At 34.1% G+C, this 22,498-nt stretch overlaps 1 protein-coding gene across 2 annotated transcripts in view; it reads left to right on the forward strand.

Moving 5' to 3' along the window:
- The window catches only part of TOGARAM1 (TOG array regulator of axonemal microtubules 1), an 82,310-nt gene extending 60,995 nt beyond the window's left edge, over positions 1–21,315 (forward strand). For both annotated transcript variants that reach the window (XM_060294776.1, XM_030854858.2), the window contains 8 exons: positions 1,279–1,514; positions 1,918–2,076; positions 5,136–5,262; positions 6,489–6,607; positions 13,548–13,737; positions 15,305–15,524; positions 18,136–18,222; positions 18,848–21,315. In XM_060294776.1, the coding sequence (XP_060150759.1) occupies positions 1,279–1,514; positions 1,918–2,076; positions 5,136–5,262; positions 6,489–6,607; positions 13,548–13,737; positions 15,305–15,524; positions 18,136–18,222; positions 18,848–19,101 (1,392 nt within the window). In that variant the 3' untranslated portion in view covers positions 19,102–21,315. The remainder of the gene's footprint in view (positions 1–1,278; positions 1,515–1,917; positions 2,077–5,135; positions 5,263–6,488; positions 6,608–13,547; positions 13,738–15,304; positions 15,525–18,135; positions 18,223–18,847) is intronic.
- Positions 21,316–22,498: the final 1,183 nt, after the last annotated feature.

Below are 22,498 nucleotides of genomic sequence, written 5' to 3' on the forward strand. Positions count from 1 at the left end.
CATTGTATATATGTGCCACAACTTCTTTATCCATTCATCCGATGATGGGCACTTAGGTTGCTTCCATCTCCTGGCTATTGTAAATAGAGCTGCAATGAACATTTTGGTACATGACTCTTTTTGAATTATGGTTTTCTCAGGGTATATGCCCAGTAGTGGGATTGCTGGGTCATATGGTAGTTCTATTTTTAGTTTTTTAAGGAACCTCCATACTGTTCTCCATAGTGGCTGTACCAATTCACATTCCCACCAGCAGTGCAAGAGTGTTCCCTTTTCTCCACACCCTCTCCAACATTTATTGTTTCTAGATTTTTTGATGATGGCCATTCTGACTGGTGTAAGATGATATCTCATTGTAGTTTTGATGTGCATTTCTCTAATGATTAATGACGTTGAACATTCTTTCATGTGTTTGTTGGCTATCTGTATATCTTCTTTGGAGAAATGTCTATTTAGGTCTTCTGCCCATTTTTGGATTGGGTTGGGTTTTTTTTGTTATTGAGCTGCATGAGCTGCTTGTAAATTTTGGAGATTAATCCTTTGTCAGTTGCTTCATTTGCAAACATTTTCTCCCATTCTGAGGATTGTCTTTTCGTCTTGTTTATGGTTTCCTTTGCTATGCAAAAGCGTTTAACTTTCATTAGGTCCCATTTTTTTATTTTTGTTTTTATTTCCATTTCTCTAGGAGGTGGGTCAAAAAGGATCTTGCTGTGATTTATGTCATAGAGTGTTCTGCCTATGTTTTCCTCTAAGAGTTTGATAGATTCTGGCCTTACATTTAGGTCTTTAATCCATTTTGAGCTTATTTTTGTGTATGGTGTTAGGGAGTGTTGTAATCTCATACTTTTACATATACCTGTCCATTTTTCCCAGCACCACTTATTGAAGAGGCTGTCCTTTCTCCACTGTACATTCCTGCCTCCTTTATCAAAGATAAGGTGACTATATGTGCGTGGGTTTATCTCTGGGTTTTCTATCCTGTTCCATTGATCTATATTTCTGTTTTTGTGCCAGTACCATACTGTCTTGATTACTGTAGCTTTGTAGTATAGTCTGAAGTCAGGGAGCCTGATTCCTCCAGCTCCATTTTTCGTTCTCAAGATTGCTTTGGCTATTTGGGGTCTTTTGTGTTTCCATACAAATTGTGAAATTTTTTGTTCTAGTTCTGTGAAAAATGCCAGTGATAGTTTGATAGGGATTGCATTGAATCTGTAGATTGCTTTGGGTAGTAGAGTCATTTTCACAATGTTAATTCTTCACAATGTTAATTTTTTTTAGGTGAAAAATTTACGCTCTGGAGTTTCTCGTGCTGCTGTGGTTTGTTTAAGTGACCTTTTCACTTACCTGAAAAAGAGCATGGATCAAGAACTAGATAATACAGTAAAAGTTTTGTTGCATAAATCAGGAGAATCAAATACATTTATAAGAGAAGATGTTGACAAGGCATTGAGAGCTATGATCACTAGTGTAACTCCTGCACGTGCAGTTGTTTCTCTTATCAATGGAGGACAAAGGTAATGTTCAAAATAATCTGGACATGTCCTTAAACTAAAAATACAGTTGCTTGTAATCTGGGGTATAGGAAAAAAACAAGCAAATTTCAATGTTATTTCAGTCAAAAAACATGTATTAAATAATTCCTACATGATAAACATCATATTAGGTACTAAGCATACAGAGGATAATATTGTTATTCTAATGTTACTTACATTCATACATCTGGAGCTAAATAAATGTCAGTGATTATGAGTTTTGTTTTTAACTTCTTGGGGAGGGATAGCTAATGCAAATAATTTGTCATTTTAGCCTGCAAGGATGATTGCTGAGGCTTAGGAGTAATCATTTGACTTTTAAGGTATATCTTTGAAAAATTGTTTATACATCAACTCTATTTTAATTGACCACGTTTCCCTGTAGCCATTTACACATTGCGGTAAGAAGATGTGCAGCCCAGCACTTATCAGATGTAGTAAAATTTATGGAACCAGAGCGTATTCTATCTGGAACAAAGGATATGGCTGACCGTATATTACCAGCTGCTGCTAAATTTGCTCAGGACAGCTCACCAGAAACCAGGTGAGTAGCTGCTAATAGTATTTGCTGAATCTCTTACTTTAAGGGCTTAAATGGTGTACTTTAAGGGCTTAAATGTCTTACTTTAAGGGCTTAAACAAAGGCTAAAGAAGAATGAACATTTTTCTAAATGGAAAAGTGGGATCCCCAGGGATTAGTGCTGGGGGATGATCTTATTTAACCAGTTTGTAAATGGTCTTGAGGGAGTGCACAGTGAATTCTCCAAATTTACAGATGACACTACATACTTCTGGGTAGTGAGATGCTGTGTCACAGGGATGATCTGCATGAAAATGGCACAAGACTGTATGAGTGGGCAGAAAAGTGGCTGAAGAACTTCATTGTGGGCAAATGTAAGGTAATGCCTTTAGGGGAAAATGATATATTTTCCAAGTAGCCTGGTAAAATCAAGGAAAAATACAGGAAGCAAAATGGATAACATGAGATACGTTCACTTAGAAAATTCCATGAATTTCTGATTGCTGTCTGTACTTGAAGAATAGTTTTATGAAGGTTAAGAACAATCAGAGAAAGATAACAAAATAATTAAGATGTGGATGGTACTATAGCTGTAATGCTGACAGAAGTTTTGGAAGTAGTCAGAAGCCTAGGTTCAACTCCTAGCTCCAGTCACTGTCTACCCTAAGCAAGTTAGTTAACCTCTGTTAGCCTCTGTTTCCTCGTCTATCAAGTTAGTAAGGTTGGACCAGATATTTATAATGTCCCATACAAAATCTAAAAATTATGGCAGTTATATATGATCATAGATTAAAGGAAGAAGGTAGGATCCTGACTTCATGGAGACTAAAAAGTAAAGAAGGATATCAAACTTTTAACATTTTAAGACAAAGATATTCAGTACTTTAGGTAACTACAGTTAATCTTGTGGAAGTCATTATGCCAAAAGCTAACATAGAAAGTAGATATATTCATTTTCTGTCACTGCATAACAAATAACCACAAATATAGTGATTTAAGGCAACACAGATTTTTTTAGCTTACCGTTCTTAGGTTAGAAGTCTGGCATGCTCAACTGGGTTCTCTGCTTAGGGTTTCAAAAGGCTGAAATCAAGGTAATAACAGTGCTGGGCTCTTATCTAGAGGCTCTATAGATGAATCTGCTTACAAACTCATTCAGGTTTTTGACCAATTTCAGTTTCTTGTGATTATAGGACTGAGGTCCCTGTTTCCTTGCTGGCTGTCAGCGAGGGTCCTCTCTCAGCTCCCTTAAGGCCACCTGAATTCCTTCTCACACAGCCCACTCCATCTTCAAGCCAGCAACAGCAAGTTGAATCCCTCTCATGCTTGGAATCTCTTTGACTTCTTTTTCTTCTACCAGCCACAGAAAGTTCTCTGCATTTAAGGGTTCATGTGATTAGATTAGGTTCACCCAGATAATCCCCCTATCTTTTTTTTTTTTTGTGGTACACGGGCCTCTCACTGTTGTGGCCTCTCCCGTTGCGGAGCACAGGCTCCGGACGCGCAGGCTCAGCGGCCATGGCTCACGGGCCTAGCCGCTCCGTGTCATGTGGGATCTTCCCAGACCGGGGCACGAACCCATGTCCCCTGCATCGGCAGGCGGACTCTCAACCACTGCGCCACCAGGGAAGCCCAATCCCCCTATCTTAAAGTCAACTGTGCCATATAACATAATCCTGGAAGTTATTTCTCGTCATATTCATAAATTGTAGGAATTAGAGCAGGACATCTTTGGGGGAACCATTTTAGAAGTTCTGCATACTACAGTAAAGTTCAAAACAATTTAGGAGGGCTGGATCATAATAGAGTAGTTAGGAACAAAATAAAATTTACAATAGCTGTTTTGTGTACATCTTAACCTTTCCTTAATGGCATAGTAACTTTTCTAATCCATTTTGTCGTTTCTTAGATTCTTATTTGAAATTTTAAAATTACAAAATAATTACAACCTTCCAGTTTTAGTATTTCTTACACTTTGTGTCCCTTTTGCATGTTTACTTGTTTGCTTTAGCCATTCCCATATCATTAAGGCCTATGATAGACCTACAGTCCTTAACATTCTGGGATAAACTTTAGAGTCACCTTTGAAACTATAACTGATTAGGAGCTACTTATCCGGGTGTTGACCTTATTCTGGTTGTGGGGCAAGAAAAGTAATTTTTATTCTTTGTTATTAACCTCCCTTTCTGTAATTTCACTACATTTGAAGGAGTCTGGTTGATATAAATGATGCTGAGATCATCCTATTCATCTCCCCCACAAAAGCCTTGCCTTCCCTAGTTTTTCTAGTGTCATAATTCCAAGTTGTAGGTAAAAGTATAACTGTAATTATTTTAGGGCCAAGCCTCCTTGAAGAATAATAATGTATTTTTATTATGAGGTACTATACCGACCACCCCATCCAAAAATATCTCCAGTATGCACTTCCACCATATCATTTACCCATTAGAATGATATCTTGGCTTAAGGTATTATCCTAAAAGAATTATTTTAAAATTCATATAGCATAAAAAACCTAGTTTGGAGAACATTAGACATTCATTAATATATCAGCCACGATTTACCAACTAACTTTGGTTGTATTTTAAGTAGCAAAGAATAGGTTTTTGAAGAATTGAAACCCAGGTAAGTTTTGGCAGGAAAAGGAAAAGAGAGAGGGTCGGCAATACAAAACCTTTGGAAGGTTGTCTCAGGCCAGAACATCTGGCCAGCAAGTGAGCAGCAAAAGGTCACCGAGCAAGGAGCCCAGGACAAAGACACAGTTCTCTTAATTCATAGTTCTGCCAAATGCCAGCCTTGATATGGACCCTCGGGTGCCTGAAAAATAGAGTCAGAGCTTTTGGCTCTGATCTGACACATAGCTGAAAGATTTGAAGCCATGTTTTTTTAAAGATGGGTGGCAAGAGAATGCTGTGTTTTCTAATCCAGTTAGTGTAACTACATTTCAATGACTTATTTAAAATAGAGATGATAATCTTGATGTTGATAGGTTTTTTCTATTGGAAAAAAAATTGTATCTAAGGACAGAAACTGAGCTTGTTAAGATTTATAGAATTATTTATGTATTTCTTAAATATCCATAGGTATTATGGCCGAAAGATGCTTTTCCTCATGATGTGTCATCCTAACTTTGATAAAATGCTTGAAAAGTATGTCCCATCTAAAGATTTGCCATATATTAAGGAATCTGTTAAAAGCTTAAGGCAAAAGGTATGTAGAAGAAGTTTATTTTATAAACAACTTTAAAAACAAAGTTCATTTGCTGAGGAAGGTAAAGGATAGAAATAATTACTTCTTTGATTATTTCTGTTAACCATTTAGAATATATCTACAGTAGCATTTCAACAACTGCAGTACTGAGTAGACATTCATAGTGTCAGTAGATGTTTATTGAACAGAAGCTTGATATTTGGTAGAATGTAGTGTGGTTTATTGGAATTACAAGACAGGTTTGAATCACAACTCAGAATTAGCAACTATATAATCTTAGGCACATCATTTCTTTAACCCAGAATTTTTATTTTTATAAAATGAGGATAATGATGTTTATTACAATTGATTCCTACTTTACCTTGTACGTTCTACCGTTAGAGCTCCTACCACACTGTGGAGTGTTGATAAGGAGATCCTTGAGGGGAAGCCCCATGTCTTATATATCATGACAGATAATGGGGATTCAAAAATGTCTGTAAAATGCGTGACTGAGGGAATATCAAGTGAAATGAAATGTGAAAAGTGTCTTATAAAAAAGTAATCTGTTTACACATTGTTTTTTGCAAAAATGTGCTTAATTTAATAATGTAGAATTTTTCTGTGTTAATTTATGTTATTCCTCTCTGGTAAGCTTAGGCAAAGGATTCATTTATGAAGGGATACTACTTCAAATATGTATTGTGGTAAACATTTTAGAGCATTTTTTTCTTCCTATTGATATTAAAGATTTCAGCTTAATTCATATAGAATTTATCAAAATAACCATGCAAAAAGATTGTCTTACTAAAATGAGGCAGATTATATCTGTGAGTTATTTCAAGTACAGGTATCAGGAAAAAAAAGAGGTTTTAAATAGTTCTTTCGAAATGTTTATTTTCATACTAGTGTTGCATAGGAATTCATTGTTTATATAATGTGTTCATATTTTCTGTATAGATTTTAAGCTTGAAGAAGAGTAGTTACAAAACATAGATGTTAAGTTTTGTATTTAAACAGTTTTACCAAGCCAATATCATTTCCTAGTAGTTGGGTACATATTTTGTTAATTTACTACTAATTACAAGATAGTTTACATATCTGAAACCCTTTAAAGCACAAGTATAGCAGATTATTAAAATGCTTTCAACCATAAGAGATCAACAATGACTGCTATGAAAATTCCATTGTACACATTCTTTCACTTTACAAGTTTTAAGACTTTTATTACACTGCCTTTCTTATAGGGTTTGGGAGAGATACCACTAGATACTCCTTCAGCAAAAGGAAGACGATCTCATACTGGCAGTGTTGGAAATACAAGGTCATCATCTGTTTCTAGAGATGCTTTCAATTCAGCTGAAAGGTAGAAGCGTTTGCTTGTCCACATATTACAGAAATTACTCCCTGATAGTGATGATAGTCTATTTGAATGTTTTCATGAACTATCCCAGGGGTATTTGTCAAAATTTAATGGAGTTTTAAAAGTTGGTAAGGACTTAGAAAGTGTGAGGTAGTTAGATTTAATAAGGTAATTGTATATTCACAGCAACTTGCTTTTACATGAGCTAAACATTAGTAAAACTTTAGTGTTATTGAACTTGTCAATAGTTGACCAGTGTTGGACAACTCTGATTAATTTTTTCAATTTATAGGCTTTACTTCCCCCCTTGATTATAAAAGTAATACATAATTATGGTTAAGGGGGAAAAACACTTGAGAAAATACAAACATTAAAAGAATTTAACGGGGGGGTGGTGGTGGGATGAGTTGGGAGATTGGGATTGACATATACAGTAATATGTATAAAATAGATAACCAAAAAGAACCTGCTGTATGAAAAATAAAATTCAAAAAAATAAAAATAAAAAAAGGAGAAAAAAAAGTAAGTGAAAAGAGTGGATATATGTATATATATAACTGATAAACTTTGCTGTACAGCAGAAATTAATGCAACATTGTAAATCAACTATAATGTAATAAAAATTTAAAATAAAAAAAAAAGAATTTAACCAATCACATAATATCACCAACCAGGAAAAAAAACTACTCTTAAAATTTTTATAAATATAATTGTATATGTAATTGCATAACCTGTTTAAGCTATTTAGCAATATTTAATAGATTGATTATATAACTTATAAAAATCTTTCAGAATTATTATGATCTCTGGTATATTTTAAAATATATTTTAAATATTACTTTAAAAATTATATGAGTAGATACATAGGTATCTTTCATATTTTCTATATTTGTATGTCTTTGGATAATAAATTTTACAAAAAATAAAAATCCATGGAATTTTGGAACTTTGTTATTCAAAGTGTACTTCACAGAGGGACGTGTAATGTACAACATGATAAATATAATTAATGCTGCTGTACGTTATATATGAAAGTAAATCCTAAGAGTTCTCATCACAAGGAGAAAAGTTATTTATTAAAAACATTTTTTTCTGTTTCTTTAGGTGCAACTAAACTTATTGTGGTAATCACTTCATGAGATATGCAAATCAAATCATTATGCTGTATACCTTAAACTTGCACAGTGCTGTATATCAATTATATCTCAATAAAATTGGAAGAAAAAAAAGTGGGGGAGAAACAAAGGCTTGCTTAGACGAAAAATGAGGGAATTTGTTTCCATTAGACTTGCTCTGCAAGAAATGTTAAAAGAGTTCTTTAGAGGAAATAATATACTATAGGAACTAGGTTGCTTCCAGAGCAGAGACTGTGTATGCCACGTTATTCTATAGCTTGGAAGGACCAAACCACTTTGGGGCAAAAGTTTCAAAACAAAATGTGAGAGAAGATGTGTATTTATGTTTCTTTTAATTATTTTAGAATGAATTATTATTTAATTTATGAGGACTCTAGAGGAAATCGCTGACTTCTTCATGCAGTAAATAGGGCCTACTTCCAGGACCTTACCAATGAGGGGCTCATTTCACCTGCCACCTCAGCTCTTTTCTCCTCCTCAATACCCTTCTCAGTCTGATTGACTTCATTAGTCTGCGGGCCCTTTTTGCCCCATTTCTTGCCTCCTAGGGTCCTGATTTTCCTCAGTTGGCCACTTTTCTCACTGCACTTTAGCTCCCTTCTTCTCTCATGGCATCTTCACCTCCATGTCCAAGGCCTCAGTTCCTCTGTGCTGGGTTTTCTCTGCATGGGGTGTGGCCTTCTGTAGCTGTTGTTCAAGTCTTCTATACCCTAACTGATTTTCTGTCTACTTGTTCTATTAATTGCTAAGATAGGAGTATTAATATCTCCAACTGTAGTGGATTTTTTTATTTATACTTTAAGTTCTGTCATTTTTTGCTTTATGTATTTTGATGCAATGTGCTTATGTTCAGGTATTTAGGATAGTTGTGACTTTTTGATGAAACGACCTTTTTATCCTTATGAAGTCTCTCACTTTTTCCTGAAGTCTACTCTGTCTAGTATTAACCATTTTATTGTAATAGTGTTTACATGATATGTCTTTTTTTTTTAATAACAGTGTTGTGGAGATGTAAGTCATATAACACATAATTCACCTATTTAAAGCATACAATTTAATGTTTTTTGTATATTCACTGAGTTGTGCAGCCATCATTACAGTTAATTTTAGAACATTTTCATCACCTCTAAAAGAAATCCCATGCTCATTAATAGTCACTATCATTTCCCTGCAACCCCCCCATTCCAAGCCCTAGGCAATATGCCTTCTGTTTCTGTGGATTTGCATATTCTGGGCATTTCATACAGATGGAATCATATGATACGTGGTCTTTTGTGACTGATTCCTTAGACTTGGCATTATGTTTTTAAGCTTTATCCAAGTTGTAGCATATATCAGTACCTCATTCGTTTTTACAACTAGATAATATTCCATTGTATGGATACACTACATTTTGTTTATCCATTCATTAGTTGATGGATATTTGGGTTTTGTTGTGGACATGTTTGCAATTCTCTTGGGTATAAGGAGTGGAATTGCTGGGTAGTAAGATAACTGTGTTTAAACTTTTGAAGAACTGTCAGACTGTTTTCCAAAGTGGCTCCATTTTACAGCCCCACCAGCAATAGTAAGAGGGTTCCAATTTCACCACACCCTCATCAATACTTGTTATTTTCCATGTAGGTGTAAACTGGTTTCTTATTTGACAAAGAGTCTCTCTTTGACAAACTTTAGACAGCCTCCTCTGAGCCCTCTTTTACACCAGGCCTCATCCTTGGGCCATGTCCTTGGCCTGCCTAAGCTAGTCTTAGTTAAGAATCCTGCTAAGTCATTTCCTTCTACTCCTTCATACTTATCACCCTTGATATCTGAGCAGGTTCCTCATCCTCCATCTTTGATATATAAGTATCTGGCTTGTCTTCAGCAAAAATCTTGTTAGACCAGCTTAGTAAGAAACCCCCTACTCTTGATGTCTACTCTTAGTAATCTTCCATCCACTGACCCTCTCAATCTTGGCTATAAATCCCCAGTTATCAAGTTTCAGAATAAATTTTTCAAAGTATGTTTTTTGTAGATCGTATGTGATTAGGTCTTGCTTTTGTATCCAGTCTAACAATCTCTGCCTTTTAATTGGGATGTTTGACCATTTATATTTGATGTTATTGTTCATATGGTTGGGTTTAAGCCTATCATCTTTTTTTTTTTTTTTTTTTTTTGCGGTACGTGGGCCTCTCACTGTTGTGGCATCTCCCGTTGCTCCAGACACGCAGGCTCAGCGGCCATGGCTCATGAGCCCAGCCGCTCCGCGGCATGTGGGATCTTCCCAGACCAGGGCACGAACCCATGTCCCCTGCATCGGCAGGCAACTCTCAACCACTGTGCCACCAGGGAAGCCCCTTTTATGCTATTTTTGTCATGCATTTAACTTCTACATACTATAATCCCCACAATACATTATTGTAATATTTGCTTTGAATAGTCTATACATTGTATAATTAATAATGTTGCCATGAACTATTTTCATTCATTCTTTTTTCCCCCAATTTTATTGCGATACAATTGAAAAATAACATTGTATTAGTTTAAGGTATACAGCATGATTTAATATGTAAATATATTGTGAAATGATTACCACAATAATAAATTTAGTTAACATCCGTCACCTCACATAGTTACAATTTCTTTTTCTTTCCCTGAGAAATTTTAAGACCTACTCTCTTAGCAACTTCCAAATCTACACTATTGTCACCATACTGTACTTTACAACTCCAGAACTCATTTGTCTTACAACTGGAAATTTTTATCTTTTGAGTCTCTTCACCCATTTTGCCCACCCTTTAACCCCTGCCTCTGGCAACCACCAATCTGTTCTCTGTATCTATGAGTTTGGTTTTTTAGGTTTAAGTGAGATCATACAGTATTTATCTATCTCTGACTTATTTCGCTTAGCATAATGCCCTCAAGATCTATTCATGTTGTCACAAGCAGCAAGACTTCCTTGCTTTCTAGGGCTGAATGTATATGTATATACCACATTTTCTTTATTCATTCATCTGTCAGTGGACACTTAGGTTGTTTCCATGTCTTGGCTATGGTAAATAATGCTGCAGTGAACATGAGGATGCAGATATATTTTAGAGATAGTGATTTCATTTCCTTAGGATATATTAATCAGAAACGGAGTTCCTGAATTATATGGTAGTTTTTTTTTTTTAAAGACCCTGGTGAGGCATAGTTAGAGGCCTCTTCACCCAGTTGTTATTTTCCAAAACAGTGAATGGCTGCCTCACTCCCTTTCCTGCACTTGGAGTTCTTCATGGTAGTTCTATTTTTAATTTTTTTGAGGAACCTCCATACTATTTTCCATAGTGGCTGCACCAATTTACATTCCCACCAAGAGTGCACAGGGTTCCCTTTTCTCCACATCCTCACCAATACTTGTTATTTCTTGTCTTTTTGATAGTAGCCATTCCAGCAGGTGTGAGATAATATCTCACTGTGGTTTTGATTGCATTGCCCTGATGATTAATGATGTTGAGCACCTTTTCATGTACCTGTTGGGCATTTGTGTCTTCTTTGGAAAAATGTCTACTTAGTTCCTCTGCCTATTTTTTAATCAGGTTGTTTTTTTGCCATTGAATTGTATGAGTGCCTCTTATACTTCGGATATTATTAGCCCCTTATCAGATATATAATTTGCAAATATTTTCTCCCATTCTGTAAGTTGCCTTTTAATTTTGTTGATGGTTTCTTTTGCTGCGCAGAAGCTTTTTAGTTTGATGTAGTCCCAGTTGTTTGTTTTTACTTTTGTTGCCTTACTTTTGTTGTAAAATCCAAAAAATCATTGTCAAGACTGATGTCAAGGAGCTTATCCTCTATGTTTTCTACTAGGAGTTTTATGGTTTCAGGTCTTACATTCAAGTCTTTAACCCATTTGGGTTGATTTTTGTGTATGGTGTAAAATAGGGGTCCAGTTTCACTGTTTTGCATGTGGCTGTTTGGTTTTCCCAGCACCATTTAAAAGACTATGCTTTCCCGTTGTATATTCTTGGTTCCTTTATCATAAATTAATTGACCATATATCATAAATTAATTGTGTGTTTATTTCTAGGCTCTACTTTGTTCCATTGATCTATGGGTCTCTCTTAAACTAGTACCGTACTGTTTTGATTACTACAGCTTTGCAATATAGTTTGAAATCAGGAAATGTGATGCCTCCAGTTTTGTTCTTTCTCAAGATTGCTTTAGCTAATTGGGCTTTAGTGGTTCCATTCAAACTTTAGAATTATTTGTTCTAATTTTGTTATTTCAATAGGGATTGCATTGAATCTGTAAATTGCCTTGAGTAGTATGGTCATTTTAATAATCTTAATTCTTCCAATCCATGAGCACGGAATGTCTTCCATTTATTTGTGTCTTCTTCAATTTCTTTCATTTTGAGTGTGGAGCTTTTTCACCTCCTTGGTTAAATTTATTTCTAGGTATTTTATTCTTTTTGATGCATTTATAAATGAGATGGTTTTCTTAATTTCTTTTTCAGATAGTTGGTTGTTAGTATATAGAAATGCAACTGATTTTTATATGTGAATTTTGTATCCTGCAACCTTACTGAATTTTTCATTAGTTCTAACATTTTTTGGTGACATCTTTAGAGTTTTTTTATATAAAATATTATAACATCTGGAAATAGAGATAATTTTACTTCTTTCTTTCCAATTTGGATGCCTTTTATTTCTTTTTCTTGATTAATTGCTCTGGCTTGGACTTCCAATACTATGTTGAATAAGAATGGAAAGAGTAGGCATCCCTGTTTTGTTCCTGAGATTAAAGGAAAAGCTTTCAACCCTTCACTGTTGTATGATGTTGTGGGCTTGTCATATATGGCCTTTATTATCTTGAGGTATGTTCCCTCTATACCCAAATTGTAGAGAGTTTTTATCGTGAATGGAAGTTGAATTTTCCAGATGCTTTTTCTGCATCTATTGAGATGATCATATGATTTTTATCCTTCATGTTGTTAATGTGATATATTATATTGATTGACTGGTGGATGTGGAACCATCCTTGCATCCCTGGGATGAATCCTATTTGGGTCATTGTCTATAATTCTTTTAATGTATTGTTACTAATACTAAGTCATTGAAATAGTAAATCCCACTGGTCTTGAGATTCTAATTTTCCCAGGCATATTCACATGGCTATTTTTCAGAAAAGGATTGACATATCGGGCCTGAGACTGGTATCCTTGGAAAGGCCAGCTTGTGAGGTTAGCCTTTGGCTAGCATCTGGAAACTAGAATTTCAGGAGGATTTCCCCCCCATTCTTTAACTTGATAAGAGTAATTTACTGTGCCTCTATTATTTAGGCAAACAGTATGGTTAAAGCTGAAGACCTGCTTTCCTTCTGGGAGTCTAGAATTTTGGTATGTCCAAGGCAGAGGACCACCCATGACCAACTACCCATAAAAATCCTGGGCACAGAGCCTCTAATAAGCTTCTTTGGTAGAAAACATTTCATATGTGTGGTCACAGTTTGTTGCTGGAAGAATTAAGTTTATACTGTGTGACTCCACAGGGAAAGGACTCTTGGAAGTTTCCATCTAGTTTCCTTCAGACTTTTACCCCATGCACCTTTTCCCTTTGCTGATTTTGCTTTATATCCTTCTGCTGTAATAAATCTTAACCATGAGTAAAGCTACATGCTGAATCCTGAGTTCTCCCAGAAAATCACCAAACCCAGGGGAGATATTAGGGACCCCCAACACAGGTATCGTGGCTATGGGTTAAGTCATTTTTTGAATTTTTCAAAAATGAATACATGATGAGAATTATTCATTGTGTTTGTGTTTTACCTTTCTTTCATTTTAGAGAGGTAACTGAAATTCGTGAAATCACCAGAAAATCAGTTCCCCGCAATTCCTTAGAAAGTGCTGAGTACATTAAAGTCATAACAGGTTTATTAAATGCAAAAGACTTTCGTGATCGTATTAATGGGATTAAGCAGCTTTTATCAGATACTGAAAACAATCAAGAGCTTGTTGTTGGAAACATTGTGAAGGTAAGGACTGTCAAAATTAATTTTCATTTTCAATCTGTGGTTAATAAGGTTCATTAGCATAAAAAATTGCCCTTTTTCTTAATATTATATATATATTACTGTAAAGTGTTAAACTTAGTGAAAAGAATGCACTGCTTAGGTTTTGCAATGTTAAAAGCATTCTAGAACAATTGAAAGTAATTGAGGAAAAAGGTAAGAAAATAGGTTTATTTGTTTGACTCGTCCCACTAGATGGTAACTCCTTGAAAGCTCTGTATTCTCAGAGCTCTTAGAACCTGGCATTCAGTAAATATATGTTGAATGAGGGAGTTCCTTGTTGGCCTAATGGTCATTATTCCGGGCTTTCACTGCCATGGCCTGAGTTCAGTCCCTGGCTGGGGAACTGAGATCCCCGCAAGCCATGAGGTATGACCCCCCAAAAAAAAATTGCTGAGTTAATCAATAAATATTTTAAAAACCAGGGCATTTAAGAGAGTTGATATTACTAAGGAATAGTTAATAAAAGTTTTCATATGTAGGTTAGAAATCTGCGTATGCTAATTTTTATATATTATGTTAATATATATTTATAAATATATATTTATATTTTATAATTTGTATAGGAAGACAAGAAGCAATAGAAAGGGAGACAGTAGTAAATTAATAAATGTTAGTGGTACCAGAGTATAGATTACTTATGCTTCATCAGAGTTTAGTTCAGTTAATCCCATTAGTAATTTATTCATTAAATTCCATTTTAAATTTGTATTAGGTTCATTAAACTTGGCAAACATACTATAATAACTCTATTCTAGTGGTCGTGTCTCTTAATTTTCAGAAGAAAAGAACCATGTTACCATGTCATGGGAATCAGAAAGTTACATTTTCTGATATCTGTTGAGTAATTTTCATATATCTATATCTACATATATCAGGAATTATTAGTTAATAGTCTTGGTTTCACAGAATAGCTCTTCCCTCACCTGATATAGGTAAAGAATTGCTTAGCATTCACTTTATTATATCTTGAAGTTATGAAAGCTAAGAATTAAAAGAGCAAGGAACAATTGTTTAAGTACTCAGGTTAAGAGGTAATAATAAAAACTTAACTCTGAAATTGCATCTAAAATTCTCATGAGAAACCTAAACTGAAACTAGATTAAATCTCTGTAGTAAAACGGACATGTCTACTTCTGTTACAAATAGAGAAAAGAATAGAAACTTTTCTTAAGTTTTTAAAGTTAGCTAAACCTGTACATTTCAGAAAACAGCATTTTTATCACATTTATAGTAAATCAGTTATCTGTGTACTGAACCAAATTTCTCAACCTTAATTTAGTAAGATGTCTTTTTAGGTGATGTTTGAAGCCTTCTCTTTTTGCTATAAGAAGACTGGACACTTAGATTTAGCATCAACATTTTTATAAAGTTCCTATTATCTAAGTTCAAGTTAAGTAAGATGTGTGTGTGTTTTTAAATAGTACATTTCTCCTTTAGTAGGATGGATACTATGAAATGTCATAAGGAATTTAAATATAATAGATATCAACATTATTTCACTTTAAATAATTTACCAATTTACTTCCAGATCTTTGATGCTTTTAAATCTCGACTTCATGATTCCAATAGTAAAGTAAACCTGGTGGCTCTAGAAACAATGCACAAAATGATTCCTTTGCTTAGAGACAACTTATCTCCTATAATCAACATGCTCATCCCAGCAATAGTAGATAACAATCTGAATTCCAAGAATCCAGGCATCTATGCTGCTGCCACAAATGTTGTTCAGGCACTGAGTCAGCATGTAGGTAAGAAATCTTACTTTGGCATTCAAATTATTTTGGCTTTACTTTCGTATTTTCTGATTCTACAAATTTTTTTAATACTGAAAACCTAGCTGTTAAATTTTTGTCAATTCATGTTGTGACAGAATTTTTTTTATTTTCTCAGTAAAAGTTTTAATTATTTTTAGTGATTAAATACCATCCCATTAAATTGACTTTCTCTTCCCTTCTTTTTGACTTTTTCAATTCTTATTTTCTACCTCAACTTCATATCTGATACAAAATTAACTCAAAATGGATCACAGATTTAAATGTAAAATTTAACTGTAAGACTTTCAGAACACATGAGAAAATCCTTAGGACCTGTGCTTGGTGAAAAAAAGGAAAAAAGTATGATCCAAAAAAAGTCTATAAATTGGACTTCATCAGAATGTAAAACATTTACTTTGCAAAAGACCTTATTTTTTTTACATGAAAATATTTATTTTTGTGTTACAAAAACAAAAATATATCCAAGCAGATAATGAAATAAACATATTTTTTAAGTGTCCCATCCTGGGCTCTCTGTCCTAGAAGTTAGTAAACAATTCAAGTTTAGGTTGCTTCATACTTGTTCTGGATGCTATGAGGTCTCCATCTTAGAACCATATTTCTATAGTGTAGCTCGTAACTAATTGGACAAGTCATCCTCTATGTCATCATCCCAATTATCCTCCCAGACAAACTGCAGATTTGGAGGAAATATTTGCAAACCACATATCTGATAAATACACATATCTAGAATATATAAAAAACTCTTGGGAATTCCCTGGCGGTCCAGTGGTTAGGACTCCGGGCTTCCACTGTAAGGGGGCCTGGGTTCTATCCCTGGTCGGGGAACTAAGATCCTGCAAGCCGTACGGTACGGCCTGGCCGATAAATAAACAAATAAATAAATAATAAGTAAAGAAGTCTTAAAACTCAACATTAAAAAAAAAAATCTAATTAGAAGATGGGCAAAAGATGTGAAGAAACACTTATATGGATGGCAAATAAACACATGAAAAGATGTTTAACATCCCCAGGCATTAGGGAAATGCAAATACAAATTAAGACCATAATCATTACACAAGTAATCATTACATTAGTCTGTTCGGGTAGTTAAAACAAACTACCACAGCCTGGGTGGCTTAAAAACAACAAACACTTATTTCTCACAGTTCTGGAGCCTGGGAAGTCCAAGATCAAGGCACCAGCAGATTTGGTGTTGAGTGAGGGCCCTCTTCCTGGTTTATAAATAGCCATCTTCTGGCTGTGTCCTCACGTGGTGGAAGGGGCAAGGGAGCTCTTTGGGGTCTCTTTTATAAAGGCACTAATCCCATTCGTGAGGGTGCCACCTTCATGACCTTATTACCTCCCAAAAACCCCACCTCCAAACACCATCACACTGGGGATTGGGTTTCAACATATAAATTTGAGTGGGGATGCAAACATTCAGTCCACAGCAAGTATTAGAACAGCTAAAATTAAAAATAGTGACAACACCAAATGCTAACAAGGTTGCAAAGAAACTGGATCTCTTACGTTGGTGGTGAGAATGTAAATAAAATGGCATAGCCACTATAGAAAATTGTTTGGCTGTTTCTTAAAAAACTAAGGATGTACTTACCCATCAGTTGTGTTTTAGGCCTTTATCCCAGAGAAATGAAATCCTATGTCCATGGAAAAACCTGCACATGATTGTTCATAGCAGCTTTGTTTGTAATAGCAAAAAACTAGATATAATTCAGTGTGTTAATGGTGAAAAAAACTGATACATCCATACCATAAAATATTAGTTAGCAATAAAAAGGAATGAATTATTGATACATGAAGCAGTTTGGATGGATCTCAAGGTCATTATGCTGAGTGAAAAACAGCCAGTGCCAAAAGGTCACATGCTGTAGGATTCCATGTGTATAACTTTCTCAAAATGACAAATTTGCAGAGATGGATAACAAATTAGTGGTTATCAGGGTTTAAGGGCAGTTTAGGAGGAGTGGCTAGATGTGACTGTAGATCTTTGGGGTGATAGGATAGTTCTGTATCTTAATTGTACTGATAGTTTCACAAATCTATACATGTGATAAAGTGACTTAGAATTATATACACATATTGTACCAATGTCAGATTCCTTGTTTTGATGTGTACTATAATCATGTAAGATGTAACATTTGGGTGAAAGTACACAAGACCTCTCTGTACTGTCTTTGCAACTTCCTGTGAAACTATGAAATTAGAGATTTGAAAAAAATCAGTAAAGGTAAAAACTATCCCCAAAATTTCAATTCTTTTTTTTTTTTTTTTCTGATAAACCTATGTACTATCATTTGGAATAAGATGCCTAGGAGATGGGCAGTTCTTTTTCTTTTTTATACTGTATGACAGCTCCTTTAATATTCTGTGAGCTATTTTTATTTCTCATTTGCTGTAAGAATATTACTCTGTTAAGGTTTATAGAGAATTTAAAAAAGTGTTTAACTATGTAGATTAAATCTTTCTAACACATTTGCATTCACTTGCATGGATTTTTTTCCTTTCAATGCTGTGTAATGGAAAATAAATAAGATCTTGTAACTCTTTAAACATGTGCCTCTGTGTTATTCTTTTTGTTTAGATAATTACTTACTTCTACAGCCATTTTGCACAAAAGCCCAGTTTTTAAATGGAAAGGCAAAACAGGATATGACCGAAAAGCTTGCTGGTAAATATTTTTAAATTGTTATTTCTAAAGAAATAATTTATTGACTAAGGATAAACTGATGGACATTTCAATTCAATTTTAGGATAGCTACTAAACTCAATATCATTATCCAAGAAGTAGAAATAAATTGTATAATGATCCGAAAGAGGACCTTTTAAGACTTTTACCCAAAAATTTTCTTCAAAAGAATTTTATTCCTCTTTTCCCCAGTAAGTGTTTAGTCTTCTTGTTAGTAGAAATAAACAGGATAAATAAAAAGACATTAAAATCAAATATTGGTACAGATGGAAAACTACTATTTCAAATTATGTATTTAATAAAAGGTCCATGAGTTAAAACTGTATATGTCTTGATTTAACTACATTTGGAAAACATTGTGATGAATTTTTGGTTTGGTTTCTGTCTTTACTACTTTTGCCTGTCATATATAGATTTCTAATACTTGAAGATCCCAATCTTTGGGAGCAAAGTTTCTGACTTTACTTTTTTTTAAGATACCAAACATTTCAGGGCAAATGGCATAGGGAAGAAGCTTCGTTTATTTTATATGCTTTTTAATTCTCAGAACTCGAATTTGTTTGTTCTTTTTTTTAACCTCACTGTTTACCATATTTTTGTGTTTCAGATATTGTTACGGAACTTTATCAAAGGAAGCCCCATGCCACAGAACAGAAAGTGTTGGTTGTTTTATGGCACCTCTTAGGGAACATGACAAATAGTGGCTCGCTGCCTGGAGCTGGAGGAAATATACGCACAGCCACAGCTAAATTATCAAAAGCACTTTTTACACAGATGGGTCAGAATCTGTTAAATCAGGCTGCATCTCAACCATCACATATAAAAAAGAGTTTAGAAGAATTGCTTGATATGACAATTTGAAATGAATTACGAATTTTTGATGAAATATGAACAAAACTGTTTACATGATGACAATGGAAGTTTTTTAAAGTTAGATTTTCAGTGCCTGTACTTCTCATCCCGTAAATTAAGTCAATAGCTATTTTTATTTGCAGCCTATGAGTACACATCTGTCCTATATCAACCCTATCATTTGCACCCATCACACAAAAATCTAAAATAATCTAATCTAATATTCATGAAATCTGAGGCATGTGGAATGAATCCAATTTTAATATTTTTGAGAAAAGTCCTGCTCATTTGCACTATTTTGTAGAAACTGAAATTTGTTGCCCTATATGTACAATTAGACTTTTAATTAAAAATATACTGTTTATTATGTAATCATGTTTTGCTATGTCTCATTACTCAGCCTTATTTTATGAAGTGGAAGAAAAGTCACTGAACTATGTTATCACAAAGTTTTGTGTGCTATTTGTGAAAAACATGTATTTCTGAAATCAGTCTGCTAATATGATTGTGCAGTATTAGCTTGCTTTTGCTGCTGTGTTAATGTGATATATTTGCTTACCATTTGGGTTTAATCATCTATATAATTGTGAAATTTAACAAGTTATAATAAAGCATGACGACCAAAGTTTTAGAAAACATTTAAATATTTTAAATGCACGTTTAAGAAAACGTGTTGAATGTAATTTCCCTATTTTTGTGTGCAAACACTAAATTTTATTTCTATATGTCCTGACATTTATAAAGGTGTTATTTTGCTGCCCAGTTGTGTAATTCTCAAATATAGTGCCAGGTGTTCTATAGCTTTTCTCAGAATTCTTGGGCAACAAGTACTGTATGCATCTTAAAAACGAAAAGGAATGTTATAAAATAAAAGGATTTATTTCTGTAGATGTGTGAGAGGTGTCCTATTTTTCCAACTCTGTATTTGTTAAAATGGGGAAAATATGTATTCTGATATTGACCTATCATTTTCACTTGTTCTACTTGATACAATATTGACCTATCTCTATTGACCTAACAATAGACCTGGGTTATAGTTCTAGCTTTACAGAAAATTCACTCTGTGACCTTGGGCAAGTCACTTGCCAGATTTAGGCCTCAATTTTCTCATCTCTAAAATGTGAGGACTGGACTAGATGATTTTTAAGGTTCCATTTTGCTCTAAAATTCTGTGATTCTATGTTGTAGTTTACTCTAAGATCACTTTATTACCATTGTGAACTACCTTCATTCTTTTTCACTTCTGTGTCACTGACTAGTTTTCTAATGTATTGATATTTGGCTACTTTTTAAATTGTGATTCTTTGTATTATCTGCAATTTCTGAGGAAAAAAGCAAAAAAAAAAAAGTTTGAAGCTAATCTGAAAGGAGAGTAAAGATGTGGCTACTTTTTCTGTCTATATACACTGTTTTATAATTAAATACATTCTTTTAAAATTCCTTTTCTTCTAAATGTATTTTATTATGTTCCTATAATTTAGGTCCAAAATTGGCAAACATTTTCTGTAAAGGACCAGAAAATCAATATTTTTGGCTTTGTAAGCCACAGATTCTGGCATATTCTTTGTTTTTGTTTTTTTACAGCCCTTTAAAAATGTAAATAAATTCTTGGCTCAGGCCTCTGGCATAGTTTGCCAACACCTGGCTTAGATGCTTTTGACTTCAGTTGTAACTCTGAAATCATTATTAAATTTTGCTTCAACCTTTGTGATATTCATTATTGAAACAATAGTTACAGATTCTAAATTTTATTAATTTTTACCACTGCCCTTGTTTCATTGCAAATGTGCCTAGTAAATTTGCATTGATTGATTGTTGGATATATTGAAATATATAAATTTCAAAGGCCAAAGAAGAGCACTACGTTATTTAAAGCTTAATCATCCCTTATTTTCAGTAGATATAGTTTGAATTTTGCATTGAAAAAAGTACAGTAAATATATCGCTACTAGTAATGTGGAAACTTTACTTCACACAATCTGTGTGTTTTTATTATAAAGAAAATAGCCATAATGTAACAGAGTCCCACGCCTAAAAGTTTTTTCTCTGTATTAGTAACTTCTTGATATTGAGCACTCAGAAATCTAGCATTCTGTTGCCAAGAACTGTTAACCAACCCAGAAATCAAAAAGAATTGGCGACTGATCACTGATGGAAAGAACTAAAGAAAAGCTGAAGGCTTGAATAAATTGAAATAAAGGAATTTGTTTTTTTTTTTTACAAGCAGTGATAGTGATAAAAGTGTAACCCCACCAGCACTGCAACTAAAAAATAAACAGCAAAAAATTTAAATGGCGTATTTACCCAATGGAATTGATAGCATATATTTACTAAAAATGTTAATCATTTTAATCACAGGGCCATGTGCACAATGTGTTAAAGGGAAAAAGCCTGACTACAAAATACAGTGTCTCTATTTGTTAAATATATACACACAGAGAAAACAGAACTGGAATTATATACACCGACATGTTAATGGTGGTAATCTGTGGGTAAAGAAGTTATTTTAATATTTTCAGCACACTATTCTGCAATTTCTATTTTCTCAGAAATGAGCAACATGTATTGCCTGTGTAATAAAGTTTAAATGACGATATGGTAATCTGAGGAGAATCTGAAAATAAGGGTAAAGTGAAGAGAAGAAAACATGGCAAAAAAGAGACAGTAGTGAATATCAAAGTGCTAAGGGAGGTAGACAGTGATACGACTAGAAGAGAGATGAGAAGAAAGGGAAGCAAGAAATTGTGAAGGTAAAGAGCATAAGACTTTGATTCAGAAAGCATGGATTTGGAACCCAGGTTTACTATTACTTGTTAAACCTTACATATATCCTGCAGTTGGTGTGAGGTACAAAATTAACATGGGATTATGTATAAGAAAGCATTTGTAAACCTCAAATTCTGTACAAAGGTAACTTATTCCCAGCAGCAAATGAAGTTGAGGAGAGATGGGCAGAAACACTACAGAGATCTTTAGAGCCAAGATAAGCTAACCCTACTTATTTCATTGCTGGTTAGAAGGTTAAATACATCAAACGAAGGCAAAATCATTTAAGTACTATATCAACAAGAATGAATTCAAGTCTCATAATGTGTTCTGTAAAAGAATACCTAAATTCATACTTAAACTCTTCTCTGGGCAACAGTGGGATAAACAGATTTCAAAGTGAATTGTAGGTTTAGCAAATAGTCTTTTTTTTTTCTTATTAAATATGGAATGTGTGAGACAATGTTATGTAAGATGAAGACAATGGTGTGGTATGACCAGTCTTGAATGAATTGTTCACCTCTATGCATTTACTGGGTGCCTTGGCCTATACTGGGTGCCGAATAAATAGTACTTGAGTAAAATGTTATATACGTTTGAAATTTATTCTGGAGCAATGTTTTCAAGGGTGGGGGTGGTG

The sequence above is a fragment of the Globicephala melas genome, chromosome 2, assembly GCF_963455315.2.
Source record: "Globicephala melas chromosome 2, mGloMel1.2, whole genome shotgun sequence".
NCBI classification, from domain to species: domain Eukaryota; kingdom Metazoa; phylum Chordata; class Mammalia; order Artiodactyla; family Delphinidae; genus Globicephala; species Globicephala melas.